At 40.6% G+C, this 22,894-nt stretch overlaps 1 protein-coding gene across 1 annotated transcript in view; it reads left to right on the forward strand.

Annotated features, from left to right (window-relative positions):
* The window catches only part of plxna2 (plexin A2), a 209,356-nt gene that overhangs the window by 18,804 nt on the left and 167,658 nt on the right, over positions 1 to 22,894 (forward strand). Inside the window, exons 2-3 of the mRNA XM_084428724.1 lie at positions 10,560 to 11,889; positions 18,164 to 18,346. Of these exons, the coding sequence (XP_084284850.1) occupies positions 10,687 to 11,889; positions 18,164 to 18,346 (1,386 nt within the window). The 5' untranslated portion in view covers positions 10,560 to 10,686. The remainder of the gene's footprint in view (positions 1 to 10,559; positions 11,890 to 18,163; positions 18,347 to 22,894) is intronic.

The following is a 22,894-nucleotide window of genomic DNA, read 5'->3' on the forward strand; positions in this document are numbered from 1 at the left end:
GTTTTTAAGGCTATCTGCAGTCCTTATTGTTTGTGAAGCTACGTGGCAGTGAGTTATCACAAACAGGATTATAAAAGAGTATATTTCAGCTCCGCTGTCACAGATTAACCTGGAACATTGTGGCCCCCTTTACTACCGGCCTTTATAGAATGCTCTGCTGAACAGCAGCTACATTAATTGGATTGGCATCTGATTGATTAGACAATAGTGAGTGAAGCAGAGAGGGTAGAAACACTGGTCTGCATGCAGCCTACCTGTTATTGAAGTAACTGGAACCTCTTCTTGTTCCTGTGTTGAATATGTTTAGAGATGTTGATTCTTCGATTGCAAGGTTGTGATTTGATACAAAGTCCCCTTAAGGCAAGTCATTTCACTCGGCGGACATCTTTCAAGCGCCTCGGGAAGCTATTTCAGTCATTCAAGTGCAGATCATATCTCTTTGAATAGGGAAACATCAAATTCTCCAAAGCTGTTCACTAAGCTTACGATTACATTTTATGTAATGAAATCTGACAACAAATGTCTCATAACGTTTGTTTCTAAACACTCAGGTCATGACAGAAAAATGCATTTTTCAGGCTGGACCAGCTAATGCGCATGAACAGAACGAGTTTTTCCATTCCAATGCACTACTTTTCCATTATTTTTCAACGTAAACATGCACTAGACGGACGTGTTTTACCGTTGCGCTCACATCTTACATCTTTTGCAGCATCTCACGCATGACACTGTGTTCTAAAAGACGCTGGCGTTTGACACGGCGGTAAAAGTTCAACTTTTAAAAGACACTTTTCGAGACCTTACGGTTTTTCCTCATTCCACTGCCCCGCGTCTTGCGTTTTTCAAAGCAAAAACACATTCTGTGTGAACCAGCCCATAAGTGTGCGTCTCAGAACACTGACTGTTTCTATAGCAACTGGAGCTTTTAACGGCAGCTGCAGTGATGCAATGACCAATTGGCGATTGGCTCTTTTATTTAGAAGGCGGGACTTGCATTTTCTCCCATTCATGCTAATAAGAGTGCACAGTCTTTATATATCTAAAGTCTTTAAATGCATCCCAATTGGCGTACTAGTGCACTATTCTATGCCGTTTTATAGTATAAATAGTACGAAAAGAAAAAGTGCACATTAAACACTTTGTCACAGTGTCAATCATGCAGCGGAGGGAGAGAGGCTATCAACCTCAAATGTTGAATGACAACGTAACATTATAAAATTCATACACTGCATGGCTGAGTACATTGTGCATAAGCACATAGTCTATAAGTACATAGTGTGTCATGGGACTTGTATCACAATTTCATGTCTCTTGTATCACTCCACAGTCTATTCTCCTATAATGAAATAAAAATGTCAACTTGCTCAGTTGTTATTGCAAAAGAAATCATTTCAGAGATCAAGGACCACCCTATCATGGGTTTATTTTGTAGTGATGACCGCACATTATCTCTTAAATATTTGATCATTCTTTTTTTTTTATTAGCCATTCCAGATATTGATCAGTTGGCATCAGTTGACCGCTGCTTACCGGAAACCGTCTACACTAAACTAATGTTCACATTCACTACAATTGCGCACACACACAAGAGTGTCATTTTCTGTTTATGGCGCCCCTGACGCTCAGCCGTCGCTGTGGGATGAGTGTGTTAAATCTCGGCAGCGCTAGCTGTGCCTCCCGCTGTGTGTGGAGTAGCCAGGTGGTAGCTCTGAGTGGCTGTGCATACAGGCACTGTGTGATTGGCACACTGGATCCCGTTGGCAAGCTCTTATTTGAAACAGTGGGAGCAGAATGGAGTGGATTATTCTGACAGGTGCCCTCTCATTTCCCTGAATATCTTATGTAATGCATCGGATTTGAGAGCCAAACATCACAGCGGCAGATTGAAGTAATATTATGCAGTTCGGTGGTATCCGTAACGCCGCTGTCTGTTTATGCCGTCTTTTTTCACAAACATTGTAAATCTTCCTCGCATCATCCTCTTTCTCTATCTCACTGACTTTCTTTTTCAGTTCTCTGTGCCAGGCTGTGCAAATCTGCCCCAGATAATAGTCTATGTGTTGGGTGCCAGCTTTTGGAGTTGTGACTGCTGTTGTAACGGGTTGTTGCCCAGCTGGAGTAATGAATAGCTGGGTCTTTGCTGCCTCTCCCTCTCTCTTGGGTGCCAGAGCCTCACACGGCCCCTTCTCCCTGCTAGCCAAAACCCGTACACACACAAACACACACATTTATAGACTGATCCAAAGCTGAGGAAGTCCTTTGGGAGAAATCCACTCCGTGGCATTACAGTCCGGATAATCCACATGAAGGTTAAAGTCGTGCTTTGAGTCTGTTCTGAGGATTTGATCAGATTCCATTGTGTTTTCTAAATAGGAGATAAATAAGGGTGCATTTGTGTTAAGCAGCCAGCTTCAGTGGCGTTTTGAGAATGATTCGGGCTGATTATTAGATAGCGGGTCTGTTTCACCATTGGCTGTGGGCTGAGATGTGATTTATCTCATTGGCTAAATCAGTGTCTGACTTTTGGCAATGTGAGGCTTTGGTTTAACACTGACCCTAGTCTGGGGTGTTAGGATGTGGGCCTGAGAGAGCTTAACACTCCCTTCTCACAGCTGGGAGCGCTGCTGTTTATGTAATCCAGCACCCGGCAAATCTCTCATCCTCCTTTCTGCTTTAGGACACCAAATGCTGCACTCACTCTACTCTAACACCCGGGACTTGACCATGGAACTTGAGAGAGAGAGAGATGAGAAAAGTCAAATAACAGTTGGATAGAGAGATTCTGATCAGAGCGATCAAAAGAATTTGAGGGCAAATATATTTGTGAAGATTAGAGACTATGTTGGACAGACCAGAGACCAATGTTTTGACATTTATTTATGTTTACGTTTATGCATTTGGCAGAGACATTTATCCAAAGTGACTTGACAATGTCAACTGACATTGACCATCAGTTCATACATTATTATATGTACATATGACATGTTTTAGTCATATTTTAGTCATCTAAATTATTTTAGTTTTAGTCGACTAAACATCATAAGCTCCAAATATGATTTTCTCCCAACTGTTTACTTTCACTTAAGACATGACCAACTTATGGTTTGATGTATTGTTGTGTGTATTTGCCCTTTCAAGCACACTAAGATGCAAAAGAGAACTCAATTTAGTACTCGTACACCGTCAGAGAGGCGGCTTTCTGTGTGAGTGCTTCATATGTGTGTGCACAGTAAACCCTCCCGAATTGAGTTTGAATACTTTAAAATTGTTTTATTGTTTAAATTGGCAAACATTGTCTTTTCGACTCAACTTGTCGAGCCCTGTAATGTATTTTTAATTTCGTTGTGTTTTCCCGGAGATTATCACTCCACACGGTTTACAAATGGTCTTGTCTTTGTCAGTGACATTTTTTTGTTGACGACAACTATGATGAAAGTTATTCGTCAGCAAAATGAACACTGGTTAGCACTAGGGCTGAACGATTAATCGCACTTTCCATGTAATCGCACTTAAATCGAGATGGCTTATCGCGATTTTAAATCAATCTGCTCTATCTGAAAGCACGTGAGCTTGAAGCATTTATGAACCTCGTCCAACAACAGACAACATTTAATAACATGCATTTTACTCCAAACTCACTTCATAACGACAGCTGAGCTCATCCTTCTGTGAGATAATGTGCCTTCTTACACAGAATAAGGCAGTCGTGTATTTATAAGTCATGTTTAATCAAAGCGTTTCAATCTTCTGTTTATTCAGCTACAGCGATAGGGATTTCCTGAAATGATGCGCATTATTGTAATTCTGTGGCGGGGCATATTTATCGTGTTTGCATGAGGGCGCCCTCTGGCGTTCAAATGGGGCAGTATTTACTACCAACCAGCCGCACTCCACTGACAAGCTGCGCACAAAATAATCGCAAATCGCGATTATGCGAAAATGCGATTAATCGTTCAGCCCTAGTTAACACCATGCTGTACTGTTTGAGCTACAAGAATGCAGTAGCGTAGCTTTATAGTAGTTTATACAATACTAAAGCACAATGATGCTTTGTTCAGTATTAATACAATGTAATGTACAATCAGCAATGATGATAAACTTTTTATTTTATCCCTATTTTTTTTTTACTTGTTGCATTCCTGGCTGGTTAGGGCAAACCTGATTAATGTGGGGCAAATTTCTTTTTCTTTTTTCTTTTTTTTTTTTTGTGGATTTTTTTTTGGATCTGGTGTCGCATCTTGAATAAATCTTTTGCCTACTATTTTCAAAAACTCCCTTCAACCGTCATGCAAATAAACAACTTTTGATTGAAACAATTGAGCTGACAAAAGAAAATGCTGAACAGACAGCATCAGATTTCACTGCTCTTTCATGTGCAACTCCGCCGTAATGTTGACTTTCAAAACTTGCAGACTGGAAAGCATATTCCGGGCTTCCAGATTGATAAATGCGCGTTGCGTCAATCAAAACGCTTAATTAAATTCAAAACCGCAGAGCCGAGGGAGGTAGATCTGAATCCTGTGGCCTCTGGTGACATTTTCCGTTTGTGTCTCGTGTCTTTCCGAGGGCTCCCCGTCTCCCACTGCCGCCCTTTACAATTCAGATTTATGGAAATAAGCACTAATAGTAACCTGTGCCAAGCTTGACAGACAGCTCTGATGAGAAGTACTTCCAGTTTGTTTGTGTGTGTGTATAAATCCGTAAGCAGATTGTCGGTGGCGGTAATAGGTGTGAGTCCGAGACACTGTTTGAGTGTGTGTAAAGCAGTGCGTGATTTTGAAAAAGCTTCTTTTTGTGTGCACGTCTGCGCGTGTTTGTTTGCCAAGGAGGTGGCGACTGTGGGAGGGTGAACAAAATGCATTAGAATAACATTAATAATATTATAATCTCCCCTCAGCGGAGTTGCGGGACTGTGTCAGGAGTGAAAGAGAGAGTTTATGTTCACAGAGTCTAAGTGTGGAGGATGCAGTGATGTCACAGCAGGTTGCGGGTGAAAGGCAGAGATTAGATCCGCACCCCCTTGTTTGCATTCGGGGATAAGAACGCCTGCTGACGGCTGCTAATTCTGATGTCATGTTGACATGGCTTTTTCTTTGGGAAATCACAATGTGTGAGGGATTTAATAGACTTTGATATGCTTCAGTCAGACTGTATCACTCAGTGTCGTGGTGAGAGAGAGACCGAGATAATAGCGGGAAACTGGTAACTGCCTGAGGATCGAATGCATGCACATTGTGTAACTCACCGCACAGTGCAAAAGTTCATTGCTAGAGCTGTAATAATTAGGACTGTGCCTTTTAGTGGTTTTGACATTTGCATTATGAATACACAGCGTACTAATGGGCATTCTGATGAAAATCCTCTCTTAAAATTGTTTTTTTGTTTTTTATAAGTAATGACCAGTTAGACTAAGACAAGCTTCCTCTACTTTCTGAGCTGATAGTAATAAGTAGGTGTCTGATTGGCCAGATAAACTTGACATCATCAGTTTAAGACCTTAGCTCCTAAAGTCATTATACAGCATTCACAATCTGTTTTACCTTCTTAATATGAATTTTTTTTCTATTAATCTATTTCCCACTTTTAATCTCTGATGCATTCATATTTACATTTTATTCTGCAGATGGTTTTTAAATATTTAAAAAATAATTTAATTTATACATTTATTAATTTGACAGGCAGTTGAAGGGGAGGGGTTGAAAAATAAGAGGTCTTGGTGACATCAACTGAAAAGGAAAGTCGTTTCAGAGGCGGAGTATTTTATTACATTTGGAGGAAACATTAAGAAAACAACATTTTTCTTCTTCATAATAACGTGCACCAAAAAATCTTTAACAATAAGAATGGTAATGTGTATTAAGACGATAAATGGGATCCATTTTGATTGCATGTTGAGGAAAAGTAAATAGCAAATACATAATTTTGCACACTCAAAGTTGTTTTTTCCAGCTCCCATCCAATAGTGCCCTGAAAGAAGAGTTCAGTAGTCCCTGAGTAGACAAAATAAGACCAACAGGAAGCCATGTGGTCAGTGAGAGTGTAATCCGTCCCTACTTCACACTGTGTCATTTCCCTATGGGGAATGGATGCGCTCGGCAGTGGGAGCTGGCACGGAGAGGGAAGCAGCCATTACTGGCGCAGCCGGAGCTCCCGCAGAGACAAAAGAAATTATAAATATCACTACACTGCCACGACACCCTGCTCTCACAAAGCCTCTCATTATCACCACCAGAGAATGTCAGGGAAGAAATAAAGACTAATGGACTAACCTCTCCTACTAATCGTTTTTTAGACGCACTCTCACAAAGTGCTGCTTCCCTCAAGGAAAATTAGACTTTCTATTTTTAACCTGCTAAAAAAAATGGCAACAGAGATAAGACACTTCGCTGCCAAGCGATCGGCCTTTCAAAGGCAACAACTTCTCAAACTTTGTTTTCTTCTTCCTTGCTGCTTGATTTTTGTCTGCTTAAATAACTTTCTTTTCTGTGACGGTATAAATATTGGTATTTATTTAACCATTTAGATTACATGCTCAAAGATTAGTTGTTATTAGGAATGACGGATTAATCCCAGGCATGAAATTCCAAAGTGTCATTTTTTTTTTTTCATTCCACAATAATTAATAGGATTTTCCGCCATAACGGGATTGTGGTTTAGGTTCTTTATCTGAAGCCGTACAATAGCTGTAAATATGAATTTAAAAGATCAAACAACTTTGGTTCTATTGTTAAGTAGCTTATAAAAGGAGGAAAAATATGTAATGGTACAAGGGGTGGGGGGGATGCGGTGTGCTCCCTCTGCTCTCGTATCCATAGCTTCAGCCCTTGAGCCGGGCTCTCTATCAGCCCTTGGAGTTTAAAATTACCCTTCTGTCCGTTGAAACGGTTCGCCTGTGCTTTGAATTGTGGGTAGAGTCTGTGATGAATCACAACATAGCATTACTCTTTCAACCCTAAACCAATTCTAATGTCCCTATGCCAATGCTAATATAAAGTATGGCTCATAATTCTAGAGATTTGGTAGCTACCGCAATGTCACTGCCAGGAATCTGATCATTACGTTAGCAACATATTCTATAGATGAGCGAACCGAAGTTAGTCACAAGGCCGCTATGGGTTTATGCAGCACTAACATGTGGTTTGTTTTGCCTCACTGTTCATTAAGGAAAACAACAGTTTTCCTGTACAATAATCACAGCCTCAGCACTCACTGGAATGCAGTGGTTTTCCTGTTCGTTCAGTCTGCACACTCACATTTAGCCCCACAGTGAAATCCAAGGCCATGCATTCGGATATAACAAGCTAGAACATTTCCATGCCCCCATTTTTTGGAGCTTTATTCAGTCAGATACCACAGTGTAAAAGATACCAATGTGGCCTGAAAAAATCTGCTCTGTTCTTGTGCACATTTCAACCGATGAATCTTTTAGAAGCATAGGCTTGAATTCGCCATGGTTCACAAGAGATTAGTAGTGCTAAATTTGGATCCCATCTGAACAGCATTGTATCCCGGAGGTCAGTTTAATGTAAATGTGATGAGCGGATTATAACCCAGGGATGGATTTCCACATGATAAAATGACACTCAGTGGAGCCATGTGCTGATGCTCAGTCAGATGGAACTGAAATAACAGTCAGGGGCTCAGTGGTACTAGTGATGGTGTCTTCGTTATAAAGCAAGTGCTTTCAATCCAAAGTATATATATACACACACAATTTTAATTATTATTTTTTTATTTTAATTATTAAATTATTCAAATGATATTCCCAGAGCGCACTAAGGCTACGTTTACACGTAGGTGGCTATTTTCATAAACGGACATTTCACCCCTCTTCGTTTTCAAAAATAACATCGTGCACACGAACCTGTGTATATGCTGTCAAGAGCATGCCAAACCTGTAGGTGGCAGTGTAACGAGAAGCTCAAGCCCACCTTAGCCAATCAGAATCCCGTAAATAGTCACATTCTGTGACGTCGCTGCCTAAAACTCCGGTTTTCTCTGTTTACATGCAAACGTGCAAACGAAGATTTTCAAAATCTCCACTCTGGCCGGAGTTTTTAGAAAGAATCGGTTTCATTGGCGAATCCTCCGTTTGCGTGTAAACGAAGGGCGCAAACGAAGGGAAATGTCTCCGTTTTTCAAAATAACCATGTACGTGTAAACGGGGCCTAACTGTCTTTTTATGTGACTTACTGACGCAGGTGCAACTCCACCACAAATCAAACCAGAGACAGAGGCAGGACATTTGAATAAAAGCACAGTCTCTTGTGGTTGTGAGGTCATAATGGATATGCTAATGAGGTAACTGTTACCTTTCCATTTGTGCACTGTATGGTTGTGAATCACTGTCATGGTGAAATAAAGCTCTTGCCAAAATGCCTGTGCTGTTGTCTCCACAATACAGATGCCTGTTCTGACAAACCTACCTAAATCGCGCCATTATCTCTATAGGCTCTGGTGTGACGAACCAATGATTCACAGGTGCAAACATTGACATGGTAATCTCTTCCGAGAGCCAAGTGTAAAAGACTGACTTCAAACAATAAAAGGAAGCTAAGAGGCGAATCAGTCTCATCTATTCAATTCTTTGGCCAGGCTGCATAATAAGCAGAGTCCTGTCAAGCGTCGCAGAAAAGAGGGGGAAAAACACAAAGCATAATAAACAAAGCCCCTATTGCTTCTGTTCCTGACAGCACTGCTGCTAAACTTTGAACAGTCGTTATTTACACCATTCGGTCCCCTCTTCAGTGCAGCTGTCGCTACGATATAAAAAGAGAGAAGCCACTCGCTCTGAGCCAGCAGGGAACTGGGGAAAAAATGGTTAGGGAAAACAAAGAAAAGAGAGGAGTGGTGGTAGTTACTCGAGCAAAATCATACAAGATAAATTCAGTGATGGTTTGCGGTTGGAGAGAAGAGATGATTGCACTCCTGAAGGTGAGGCCTAAAAGCCAGAAGGCTGCAGAAAATTGCTTGTTCAGCAGATGCCACCTCCAGGGGAACGTGCTTTGCACCTCCAGCATGTGCGAAGTCCCACAAAAGAGCAGCGTGAAGGACAAAACCAACCCTAGGACTGGGTTTTACAACTCCCTTTATAGCCATGCTAATATACTGCACCTCAGAGCTTGCACATGTTTATGATAAAGAGGACAGCTAAACTAGGATATTAGCACTTTGATATATGTTAGCAAAGTCCTGTTTATAATTCTGCACAGGTAATTTACCTTTGATCACTTTGTCCTTTTAGCCTCTACATGCAATTCACAAAGCGATTAACAATAGCTTCTATTTCTTGACATGTTCTTGCACACTAGCAAAGCTCTGTTCACTTAAACAACAATGTCTGAGCTAATTACAATTGTCGGACTGCTTTGCTTAATCATTTGTGATTCTCTGATGTGCAGGCATTGTCTACACTTGTTAGCCCTCTCGTACCACCTACTGTAGCACTGATAATGTATGCAAATCAAACAAGGGGGAAAAAATATGAGCAGAAATATGTTGAATGTGTTCGGACATTGTAGATTGTATATCTCTAATGGCTGCCTTATTCGTTTAGGGATGATTGCTCTGGTGCCAATGATTAATCCCTCCAGGACTTAATGGTGTCAAAGGGATACAAAAAAGGAAAGAGAGAAAAACACGAACAGAATTGGAAAGCATAATTAATGGATTCAGATCCTGTTAAACAGCCCCCTAACAGAGCAGATAGTAAAAACAGGGTGCATGGAACCGGCACCCAATTTGTTCACACTTTGTTGTAGTAATAAGATCCAGGCCTCCCTCATGCAGTGGATTGGATAATTAACTCCCTGGGATAAATTCAGAAGAAAGAGGGCCCCCCTTTTGATTTATCGTATGGGGGAGATGTCGCTCTACCGGTCTTTGCAAACTGCTATTACATAAATTGCCTTTTCCACAATGTACTTTTCTCACTGTGAGAGTGACTAAATAAGTTTGGAAGGGTAGATAATAAGGAAGAAGCATGCGTCAAGAAATGAGAGTGTAATGTTAATATTTGTCATAAAGGAAAGCTTTTTAGCATACTTTTCCTGACATAAATACATTACTCAAAAAATATGAGAAATGGCTCCAAAACTAGAATAATAATTTTAAAACCATTTGTCAGACCTATTCAGACATGCTTTTGATTAGATTCTTTCTTTTTTTGATGTTAGATCTTGTAATTGACAAAACAGGCACTACTCTAGAGACCTTTGACTGAGTGCCATTCTTAGAAACTGCTGTCTCAGAGAAATGGCAAGCAGCGCAATTCATGTCATGCTAATTTCCGTTGCTTCGATGTGCTTCACCTTCCTGCATTCTGTAATCCTGCCCGACAACTCCTTTGGAATGTGAAGATAAACCTTTCCTGCCATTGTCTATTAGAGAAGCTGCCCCCTCCTCTTGGGTTAGTAGACAGTCCTCCAATGGAGGCAGAGGGCCTTGGTTCATTTTAATGGGGTGCAATTTCCATTGTGTGTTAGCTTTTGGATTATATGTGAGTCAAGATGTTTTGATGCTGATTTATGTCCTCATCACTCTCGCTTTCTCTCTTTCAGAAAAATGTGAAGACCCTGGTAAAGCACCGGACCACAAAGTTATCCTTCAGACTACGAGGACGAAGGTTGAGCCTTCTTGATACTTCTTTTAACTCTTCATTTTCTAACCTGACGGGTCCCTCGGACCATGGAGGGACAGCGGGATTCACAGAGGACTTTGAAACAAAACCCTAGACAGGGTTCCACATTGTCCTTTACGTGCTGGTTGTTAGTCTTAATATTGCCTGTAGTGTGCTGTGAACAGTCCTTTACAACATTTCACCCTGAGCGACGAGAATGGGCCTTCAACCACCTGACAGTTCACAAGACGACAGGAGCAATCTACATTGGCGCTGTCAACCGAGTCTACAAGTTATCGGGCAACTTAACACTCCTAGTATCCCACGACACTGGTCCAGAAGATGACAACAAGGCCTGCTACCCTCCACTAATTGTTCAGCCTTGCAATGAACCACTGGTTTCTACCAACAACATCAACAAACTCTTGCTCATTGACTACTCTCAAAATCGACTACTTGCCTGCGGAAGCCTCTACCAAGGTGTCTGCAAACTGCTACGGTTGGACGACCTCTTCATCTTGGTGGAGCCCTCTCACAAAAAGGAGCACTACCTTTCCAGTGTCAACCAGACTGGCACCATGTATGGAGTCATTGTGCCTTCGCAGGGCAAGGATGGGACCCTCTTCATTGGTACCGCTGTGGATGGGAAACAAGATTACTTTCCGACCATCTCCAGCCGGAAACTTCCTCGTGATCCGGAGTCTTCGGCAATGCTGGACTACGAGCTACACACTGACTTTGTTTCATCACTCATCAAGATTCCCTCCGACACACTGGCTTTGGTGTCTCATTTTGACATTTACTACATCTATGGCTTTGCCAGTGGGAATTTTGTCTACTTTCTGACTGTGCAACCAGAAACACCTGAGAACAGCATGTCTTCCAGCGGACCCTCAAACGACCTGTTTTACACCTCTCGAATCGTCCGACTCTGCAAAGATGACCACAAATTCCACTCCTATGTGTCGTTGCCTATCGGTTGTGTCCGAAACAGGGTTGAGTACCGTCTTCTGCAGGCGGCCTACCTGGGCAAGCCTGGGCGAGTGCTTGCAGCGTCCCTTAACATTAGCGCTCAGGATGATGTGCTCTTTGCTGTATTTTCCAAAGGTCAAAAACAGTACCACCATCCACCTGATGACTCGGCCCTCTGCGTCTTCAGCATCCGGGACATCAATGCACGGATCAAGGAGCGTATGCAATCCTGCTATCAGGGAGAGGGAAACTTAGAGCTCAACTGGCTTTTGGGAAAGGATGTACCTTGTACCAAAGCGGTAAGATTTGTTTTATGTATTACTAGCCGTAGCAACTAGCTTGCTAATTAGCTTGCAAACCAGCTTTTGTACATGAATCATTACTTTAGATGTAGTATCTGAAACCTTAATCATGGACGTTCTTTCCAAATTGTGCTACTTTAATTGAACTTGTTGTTTGCATGGTTTATTTAAGAGCTTTATTTAGAGCTCTCTGCCTTTGAATGCTATTCTCTTAGCGCAATATACATTTTTGCCCTCTCAGATACGGATAGTTCCCATGCCTGCTTCTGCTTACTAGAAACCACAGTAGATCAAAACAGTCAGATGGGGACTTGTTACTAAGTTTATGTTTTCTTTGGAATGGGAATAGGATCTGCATCATAATGTTTACGTAGCTGGTTGTTGTTCTAACATATCCATATTTCATTCTTAAGAGTGTAATAGTATACTATCCAAGCAATCCTGTTGACCCCTGCAACCTACATGATTGAATGACAGGCATGGTCAGGGTTGGTCTAAGCGTGAATGTACACCCCAACAAATCCCATGAAAGGAATTCTAGACTAATCCTTTCAACTGTTATGGTAATTGTACATTTTCTAAATATTCTTCATCCGTCTGTAATTATGTCTAATTGTTTAGCGTTGGTAGTCTAAATGGCTACATTAAAGTTTGATACACATACAGTAGGAGTCATGTCAACGTGATAATATTCTCCAAATTGAAGCAAATTAAATATTTATAGGTCACTATGGTTAACTATTGTGATTAGTTATGCATTGCATGTATACAACTAGTTATAATTTATTATTATATTTTTATTAATGCATTTTTTTGTAGTTTTGGTATTTTGTACCACTTTTTGATAACATTGAATCAGTTAACATTGGTTAATGCGTTAGGTGTCATGAACTAACAATGAATGCATTGTTGCATGCACCTTTATTATTCAAGGTAATCATCTTTTGTTTTCTTTGTTCTTTACTAGTCTTGCTCCCAAAAGACCACAGTCCTTTGAGTCTCTGCTGTTTGTCCTCTGATGTGAACAAATTGAATTAAAAGCACTATTAATTCTCTGTGCATATGCATATTTACAAGTGACCACATTGACAAGTGGTGCGTTGATGTTTGCATAAATATATAAATGAATATGTGTATGTTTTTATTGCTCTCACTGGTTCTTTAGCATATGTGTGCATGAAGTTTAAGTAGAGTCTTAATGACAAACCACTGATACGTGGTTTCCTCCAGGGTATCCTTTATTAGCTTCAGTAAATTCACCATTAGCATGATGTCAGAGGTGATTGTCACTCAGAGGAAAACATTATTGAGTGTCTGAGCAGGGTGGTCTTCATAGTACCCGACTCCACTCTGGTCCCATTAAGGACCCTAGAGGATCCCCCATCTGACCCCAGGGGGTCCGTCAATGGCTTATGATGTCAGCCTGCCCTCCTCCATGTTTTTCTAGGCCTCATTTAAAAAATTGCAATAGAAACCTCCTGCGTCTTCTCTCCTAATCCTAGAGGAATGTGTCAGGATTGACTGAGGAGGAGGACTTGGATATAATAACATGAGGATAATATGTACTCTAAAACTCAATACTGTTCAATAAATCTATGGTATTATGCAGGTTGATCTTTAACAATTTGAATAGTGAAGTCTTTGAACCCATACTAATCAAATGCCCAAACTAACCACCCTCTTGCTGCCACCAAGCTTTTTTTACTCCCTTTTCAAGACCAGTAGGAGTATGAAAATATTTTTACAGTGAAATAATACTCCTTAGATTTTTTCGTTTGCTATCCAAGCTCATTTTACCTAAACATACTGCTAGAACTCCCCTACTGTTATGTTTTTATTTAATTTCCTTTCAGTTATTTCAGGCTATTTTTGATCACTGGAAACATGGCCTCTGTGCAGCCTTTCGGGTTGGTTTCTTCAGCTCCAGTGTCTCTGCTGAATCACAGAGAAAGTGAAACTAAGAAACAGAGGGCGAGAGGAGGAAGAAGAGAAGTCATAAGCCAAGAAGACCGAATGAAAGATTTATCACAGAGCCCAGCTTGCAACTGTCTTCCTGCCTGGCCAACCTGCTCGCTGCTTCACATCCAGCCCTTTGATGCTATTCACTCATTCAGCCGGTGTTACGTTTCATCAAGCTGCCTGATCAAGCCTATCACTGTGCCAGTTTGAGCAGTGATCTAAGGACACTCTATTGATCAGGTGGCTTCCAAAGGAACGACCCTTGTCCTGATTTGTGTATGGAACAATAACCCCCTACCCGAAACAGTAGTCATGGGAAAGGGGTTCCAGTGATGAGCATGAAGGTTGGCGTGTGAATATCATGCATTTTAGATAGGTTTCATATCAGAGAGCACAAGGGAGGCAAAACTTGACACTGAATGTTCAAAAGCTCACACTCTGTCAGTAGAGGTGCTTGGAAATCATGGAAATCTATGTGCATTTTATTTATTCTTTTTTTTTTTTAGGTAAGTTGAGCTTGAATAACAAACAAAAATGTATGAGGAGTACCATTTCATTGTAAAAATATTTTCCTACTTCTGAAATGGGGGTAAAAAAGTTTGGTGGCATCAAAAGGGTGGCGAGTTTGCTGTGCCATTTTAATATGTGTGGGCTCATTGACTTTGAAGTGCTAGTCCTGCTACTGTCCACTCCAGATTTATATAATTTATCATCCAATAAAAATGAATTATCATATTGACTGATTGTTACATTTTATGAATTTAGAAACTTACATTTTGCTACTGGGTTGCTACATTTTTTAATAATTACATTCATTTGAGCTAAAGTAGCAATTTATGGTACCATTTCGATGCCAGATTTTGATGTTGTTGAAATGTTCGATTGCCAAACAGTTTTGGAAATGTGTTTTTTCCCTTTGAAGTATATAAGATGTAGAATTAATCCTTTGCTGTACATTAGCATATGACTTGCAAGACTAGAACATAGCTGCCTGAGGGCATTACCAAGATGAACACAGAGTGGACTGACTTTATTTAAAAAAGGACTTGGCATACACATTTAAATCTTGTAGTCAAATGCCAACTGTTTTTTGAAGAACAGATCTAGGCAGCTATTTTTAGATTCGAAAATAAAAGAAAACACGATGAAGAAGGGCTGGAACAATATCTGCAGAGTACGAGGCATTTACATCCCTGCTTTATTGCCGTCCCCCAGCTTGTGAAGGGCTGGGAGGCAGTAAAGATTTTATAGCGTGAGCCTGTAGTCGACCAGGCTGATATTAAAGGGCTGTGGAGTGTTGGGGATGAGCAGTGCTGCGTTCAGCATCATGACCGAGCACACAGTATCCATCCCTCTTACTCTACATGGCACTTTGAGGCCAGTGTCAGTCACAAACTCCGATGACCTGAATCGAAACGCCGCCGAGTGTTGTAACTCGCCGCCCCAACCCAAATGGGGATTGATAGTGGCCCATGCTGCATGTGACATGAAAAATGGGCCATAGACCCTCCCATTAGATTGTAAATGTTTACAAGCTTCAATCTCTTTAGTTTAAGTTGGTGTGTATGCGTGTGTCTGAGAGAGAGGAGAAGGTGCAAGGGGAGAGCAATAGAGACAGAGCGAAGGAAAAATATGGGTGTTTTTTTTTTGGCCATTTTAGGACCTGTGGACACACCTTTGATTTCAAATGAGCTATTGTGTTAAGCAGCATTCTGTATTGGAAAAGACATTGGAGGAATTGACTTTTTTTTTTTTTTTTTTTGGAATAGAATGGCAAAAAATTTTAAATATTTTTGGATTTTCCTTGCTAAGACTGATAGCTAGCATTTTACACACAAAGAAGTTATAGAAACAAACATTAACAGAATTAGGGACTGTGTGCTTGTGGTTTCAGCCCCAGTCTCGTCTGTATAGGTGTTGCTTTCTGCAGGTGGAGTGTGTAAGTGTGTGTGAATGTGCTTTCGTCCCCAGCTGGGGTGAGCTACACTATTCTCATAGCACAGGGTAATGAGGCAGTCTAGGAGCTCGGCAGGACTCACCAGAGCAGAGCGGGAACATGTCTGCCCAGCTGAACAGAAAACCAAGCGGCTGGTTTGGGAAACCACACTCAATGGTTCAGTTACTGTTTCCTTTTAGAAACTGAACAAGAGTCAGTATTCTCTGGCCTTCACTGCAAACCCAAATCAGTTAATATCATCAGTTTATAGTGTGATTCCACTGAAAATCCTGAAATGTCAAGGAATGTTTTCTAAAAATGTCATTTCCATGCCTGGAAACACATATTTTGAAGACAATCATTCAATCAAAAGTTTGGGGTCAGCAAGATTTTTTAAATGTTAAGTTTAATTATATTGAATATAAATATATTGAAGTAGAAAATGGTTATTTTAAATCTGTGATGGCAAAGCTGAATTTTCAGCATCTTTACTCCAGGCTTTTATTGTCACATGATCCTTCAGAAATCATTCTAATATGTTGATTTGGTGCTCAATAATTCTCATCAACATTTGTGCATTTAGATATGTTGTCACTTTCATTTAATGGTTCCTTGCTGAAAAAACAACAAAAACCTTTTGAGTGGTAGTATATATTAGGGCTGGGTATCGATTCAGATGTTACAATTCGATTCGATTTCGATTCACAAGCTCTCAATTCGATTCGATTTCGATTCTCGATTCGATTTTCGATTTCGATTCTCGATTCAATTTTTCGATTTCGATTGTAAATTAGATTTCGATTCGACTCAATGAATATTTAATACAAATCCTATATTTATTAAAAAAAGAAAAAGAAAAGAAAAGTGAACATAAGTTTTCAAGTGTTTAATTAATAAAAATAAATTAAGAGCTACAAACCTGTATATTAAACTCTTTTTATTTTAGGTACAATTGGGTACAGTTAAAACAGAACCCAACTCTATATTTCAAATGCATACAATGAATAGACAGGATTTGAAAAATTAATGCTGAAAATTGGACAAGTCAGAACAGTCACATGTCTTTATCAAACAGGTTAACAATCCTCATATAAACCCATATAAAAACATTGCATATAATTTTTATCTGTGCCCTTTCTGTCTAACAGCTAGGCCATATACAGAAATTGAATAAAGTTATATAACAGTCTGCGGTGCATTAATTATAAATTATATATAGACTAATCAAAGTTACAAAAGTTCTTTAGTCAAGAGCAGTGAGTGTTTTTGTCTGTTCCCTTTGTTCTTTGATTAACTTTAACGGCAGAGATAATTAGTGGCTACTGTGTACTGTCCCTTTAAGACCAGCCGCTGTTCTCAGAGACGCGGCTCTCACACACGCCTCGTTCTCTCAAGAGTCATAACTCTTCACGTTCATCATAACTGCTCTTATGTTATGAAAATACTCAACAAAAAGACATTTTGGCATAATTGTGTGTGTTATTGTTCGTTCAAGAGCGAAAGATAACTCTATTCTGGGCTGTCTTGTGCGCACGCACGATATCATCGCAAGTTGTTCTGTGTCGCAGTCAGGACATTCACAGGCAGCGAGCTCTTTTTTGTCTTGTCGCGCATGAATGGTTTAAAAGCGTTTGCATGAATAAGATCTAGTGTTACATGAATACATGTAACACTAGCCAAAGGATGACCAAAAATGAACAGATGCTGCATTGTGTTAAAAGCCCAAATTTGTTTATTTCATATAAAATCGCAGCATTTTGCGCCATATAGCCTAATTGCTTATAGGCTTGACATCGCGATTGCGATATGATTAAACGTTCAGCACTAGTTGAGGTTATTTTATGATTTAGATAAAACTAACATAAAATCTCACAGCATTAGCTATAAAATGGAGTTTGCAAGCCTATGAACAGTGGAGGAAACCTACTTGGGTAATATATTAAATAAAGATGGAAAAAAATCGATTCTTGGCGTTTGAGAATCGATTTTGAATCGACCACATTTTAAAAAACGATTAATCGAAAAATCGATTTTTTTGCCCAGCCCTAGTATATATATTTAAGTACTTGCTAGAAATTGCTCTTAAACTTTAAAAAATATATTTTTACAATTAATTTTTTTTTTTTATTCTTTTTAATTCATTTCTTTTGTACTAAAATCAACCTTTAGTGTTGCCGGATCCATTTCTTACCTTCACTTGACAACAAAACAAACTGATGACGCTGGGTCGGTTTATGTGTTCTGTGCTTCTCTGTATGTAAAATCAGTGCAACCTTTTCACCCTCCTACTGATGCCTGTATAAACAACCAAGCCGACCTTGACTTTTTGATTCCAAGCAAACTGCTGACTCTCGGTTGACCTTTCTCCTCCTGTAGCCTGTCCCTATTGATGACTCCTTCTGCGGTTTGGACATCAACCAGCCCCTCGGCGGCTCTCAGCTGGTGACCGGACACACGCTTTATACGGAAAGCCGGGACCGCATGACCTCGGTGACCTCCTACGTCTATAATGGCTACTGTGTGGCTTTTGTTGGCACCAAGAGTGGACGACTGAAAAAGGTGAGTCTTGAGTGCAGGAGTTTTAACTCAGCGGTGGACTGAATGTTGTGGCTCTGAAAGCTGAGACGTTTTACGGAGTTGGAAATGTTTGAGTTAAATGGAAAAGTTCTAGATCTGTAACCTAAGATACAAGCAAACGGTTTTGTTCGCAAACAGTGTGTCACGTTAGTTATTAATGATGTCTTCTGGAGGAGCACCACTTTGAACTGCTCTACTGGCCTCATTTAAAAGTATAGATGGAAAAGAGGGAACCAGAAACTTTTTTGCCTAAATATTTAATACCTTTTTGTAGGATTCTTCTGGTTCTGTTCACTTTCTCGTCCATAATGGGCAGCTTAAAGTGACCTCAGGGGTTCCTGTCAACCTCCCAAGTCTATAAATTTTTATAGAATGTCTTCTCAGCCAAACCCAAGGAAAGGATGTTAGACACAAGAGCCAAATGCCGTTGAGAGTATAAGGTTATCAGATGCTTAATTATAATATCTTTCAGATAAAGAGCATGAAGATAATGTGTTATACATATCTTTTGGTTGGTAATAGTAGTGTAATAGACAAGAAACCATCACTCAACTTCTATCAAAGTCAACATGAACGCCATTCTCTTACACAATTGATTTGAGTATTTAATGGCGGTGTTAGCTGCTGTTAAATTACTGTGCTGTGTTTCCTACAGTACAACATAAGCATAAAACAATAACTAAATAACTTTATCTAATTTGATATGTTTATTTTCACTCTAAAGAGGCTTTTGTACCTGAGGAACGTTTTCATAGTAACTATAACTATTGGCTGAAAGAAAGTACTCGCTTTTTGCTGTGTTCACACCGCAGGAACTGGGAATGATTTTAGTTCTAGGAATGCCTTTTGGGGGAACTAAATTAGCTCCTACTTCAGAGTCGGGTCTAACTCAGCCACAATAGGAACTAGTAGTGACGTAAGTGTACGTTGATTGGCCAAATGCATGTGGAAACACCTGTCTTCAACCACACAGCAAACATTTTTCGTATACTGTTACTTTCTTTGTATAACAGTTCTATCTAATAACGTATTAGACAGGACTGTTAAACAAACCGTAAACTAATGAAGACGGAGAATGGGAGCGCTGTGTGCTCAGGCATTCTTTGTGGCATCAGAATAAAAGTCCCACACAAAAACCAGAGTGGCAGGACATGTGAGTTACTTCAGAGTTTTAGGTGCGAATGCAACCAGGAAAATGGCCCTAGGGGGAAATTGAGCTCTCTGGGGCCTGCACTGGTGGCTAGTTTTTTTTTCATTTTTCATTCAGATTTTCATTTAATATTTTTAATGGTTTTAGTTTAAAAATTACAACACTAATATACAGTAAACATGCACTGAAATATTTAGATTTCATGTTGACTACAGATCTATCTGTGTAGTTCAAAATGTTTGCCCTTTATTGAGCTGGCAGTTTAGTAAGTGTTGACATGTTAGCATGTGGCTAATGGAACTGCTGTGCTTGGTAACAAGATGAGACTACCTTCAATTCGCAATTATGAAGATGACTAGGGGTCTGTCAGCTGCTATTGGGACTCATACCTCCTTTGGGACACGACAATGTTGAGTGACAGGTTAGGCCCTGTTAGACGAGCAGGAACAGGCATGCCCACCTCCTGTCCTCACCCCACAGCAGCTGAAGGAGACACCAAAGAGATGAAGACAGAGAGAGACCTGCTCTACAAACACTGGGTTTGTCCCTCATTCCCACCTGCCCCCCCCTACAAATACACACAAATAACAGCTGCCTTCCCAGACGCCAGGGAGAACGGACAATGTCAAAGAGTCAAACCGAGTGTTTGTTTCATGCCGGTAGCACAGCAACGTCCAAATTGTGTTTTGCGCCTTGATTAATTAATTTATAATTGAATCAGCACTGCAATCAGGAAGTGGCATCGGAGGCATTCGCTTTCTGTAATCCTCTTGTTTTAGTGGCTTATTAATTAATGTTATTTTTTTTTCTCCTCTCGGTTGGTACAATCAAATTAGGCAGACAGCGCTGTGCTCTTAGAAGTGCTGCCGCGGCATGTTTGTCTAGCCTCAAGCTCTTTGTTGAATCTCAGCCGGTGTGTATCATCGCCGCCCTAGTGGCCAGAGAGGAAAATGAGACGTACAGATATGGTGGGATTAGGGAGGTATTACCCTAGATGGAAACGCTGAGTATCTTGCGATAGTCTCTGCAAACCCTGAGGATTCGGTCACATCTGCACAGGGCGTAACAGTGTCGCAGGAAGAGGATGAGACAGTCTTATGAGAGCTTGTGTGTTTTGGAGAGGTTAGAGAGCTATCACAGCCCCAAAAACTGTGTCTCTTGGAGAATACACAAACGAGTCCAGAGAGCTCAGGAAGCTGGTATTTGTGAGATTTTTCTACATGAGCCTTTGCCTCACTGTGCAACTCAAGCTGTCTGGCTGTGTTCCAGCTATGAACTATTTAATAATATTCACCATATATTCTCTGAGTTTGCTAGTCATCTAAAATAAGCAGCATCACGGATAATGTGATTATTTGAATATGCTTTTTATTTAGCCATGACGATTCCTAATGTCTCCAGATTCACTAGTATGAAAGTGTTAAGACGTTTTAATAGCAACTATGATTTTTAGCTTCAGAAGCAAAACTGGCATTGGAGCTTGTTAGCTCAGTTAATTCAAACAAAATGTTATTTTACTCATTTGAATATGTATATATTTATAAATAATGTTATTTTTTAATTATAATTTTCATTTTTAGCTATATGGCATGGCCCTAGTTGCTCTCATGTTGATGTTAACCTATAGACTGACAGGATTTTGATGCTCTGTAGGTGATATATTGTTGCACAGGGGTGAGTGGTTGTGCCTCGTCCTTTGAAGAATGGAGTCGGTTGCATGATCTGCCTATTCCTGCCCTCCACCTGCAAGAGGAGGGGGAGGGAATGGGAGAAAGAGGGGGAAAGCATAGCACAGTGGCAGCAAGAGAAGGGAAGAGACTGATGAAATGTGAAATTTAGCTCAGCTGAAGAAACCGGGCTTGCACTGCTGCCTGTAATTGGATTGGCTCCTTTCCCAAAGAGCAAACCCACCACTCTCTTTTTCTTTCTCTCCCTGCCTCTTGCTCTCTCTCTCTCACTCTCACACACATACACCAATTCCCCATTCAATCGACAGGGTCCCCTGCTGTACTCTTTCCTCTCTCTCATCATTCTCTCTCTCTGTATCCTGCTAAAGCAGATACTGGGACTCTTTCAACATTGGATCTTGTAGCTGGACTAGTAGCCGGACACACAAGTTGAGGAAAAAGCCCTTAGAATGAATTAATGAAAGCAGACCCTGTGCTGACCCACAGTGATATTGTCCTCATTTCAGCAAGCGACTGTAGGTTAAACAGTTCTAGCATTAGTCATTTTTACAATCCTTTTCTGAAATGTTGTCCCACTGGTTTAGGTAGTGAAAAATTGGATATTGTTGAATGTAAGTAACATTTACAGCCATCCACTGGACTTTGAGATTGATTATTAGTAGGATTGCAGGATTCGGAAAACGTTGTAATAATTTGTACTAAGGATGTAACAGTATATACATTTGGGTCAATGATTTGGTCAACCAGTGATTATTTAAATGTAATGGCTGATAACTATTTATCCCAAAAGGGTTAGTTCACCCAAAAAGGAAAATGCTGTCATTATTTACTCACCCTCATGTCGTTCCAAACCCGTAAGACGTTCATCTTCGGAACACAACTTAAGATATTTTTGATGAAATCCGAGAGCTTTCTGATCCCTCCATAGACAACATCAGCAGCCATATCACCCTGTGGCCCAAGACTGGTTGCCCACTGAAGCTAAGCAGGGCTGAGCCTGGTTAGTACCTGGATGGGAGACCTCCTGGGAAAACTAAGTTGCTGCTGGAAGAGGTGTTAGCGAGGCCAGCAGGGGGTGCTCACCCTGTGGTCTGTGTGGGTCCTAATGCCCCAGTATAGTGACGGGGACACTATACTGCCAAAAGAGCACCGTCCTTCGGATGAGACGTAAAACCGAGGTTCTGACTCTCTGTGGTCATTAAAAATCCCAGGATGTCCTTCGAAAAAGAGTAGGGGTGTAACCCCGGCATCCTGGCCAAATCTGCCCCTTGGCCTCTGTCCATCATGGCCTCCTAATCATCCTCATACACTGATTGGCTTCATCACTGTCTCCTCTCCACCAGTAAGCTGGTGTGTGGTGGGCGTTCTGGCGCAATATGGCTGCCGTCGCATCATCCAAGTGGATGCTGCACATTGGTGGTGGTTGAGGAGATTCCCCCTTCTATGTAAAGCGCTTTGAGGTCTCAGAAAAAGCGCTATATAAATGTAACGAATTATTATTAACATAGCAACGTCATTGCAACTTTCAAGCCCCAAAAAGATAGTAAAGAAATCGTTAAAATAGTCCATGCGACTACAGTGGTTCAATTGTAATGTTATGAAGCGACGAGAATACTTTTTGTGCTAAAAAGAATAAACAAAAATGACGACTTTATTCAACAATTTATTCTCTTCTGTGTCAGATCTCCTACG

This window comes from Rutilus rutilus (genome assembly GCF_951802725.1).
Source record: "Rutilus rutilus genome assembly, chromosome: 13".
In the NCBI taxonomy this organism is placed as follows: domain Eukaryota; kingdom Metazoa; phylum Chordata; class Actinopteri; order Cypriniformes; family Leuciscidae; genus Rutilus; species Rutilus rutilus.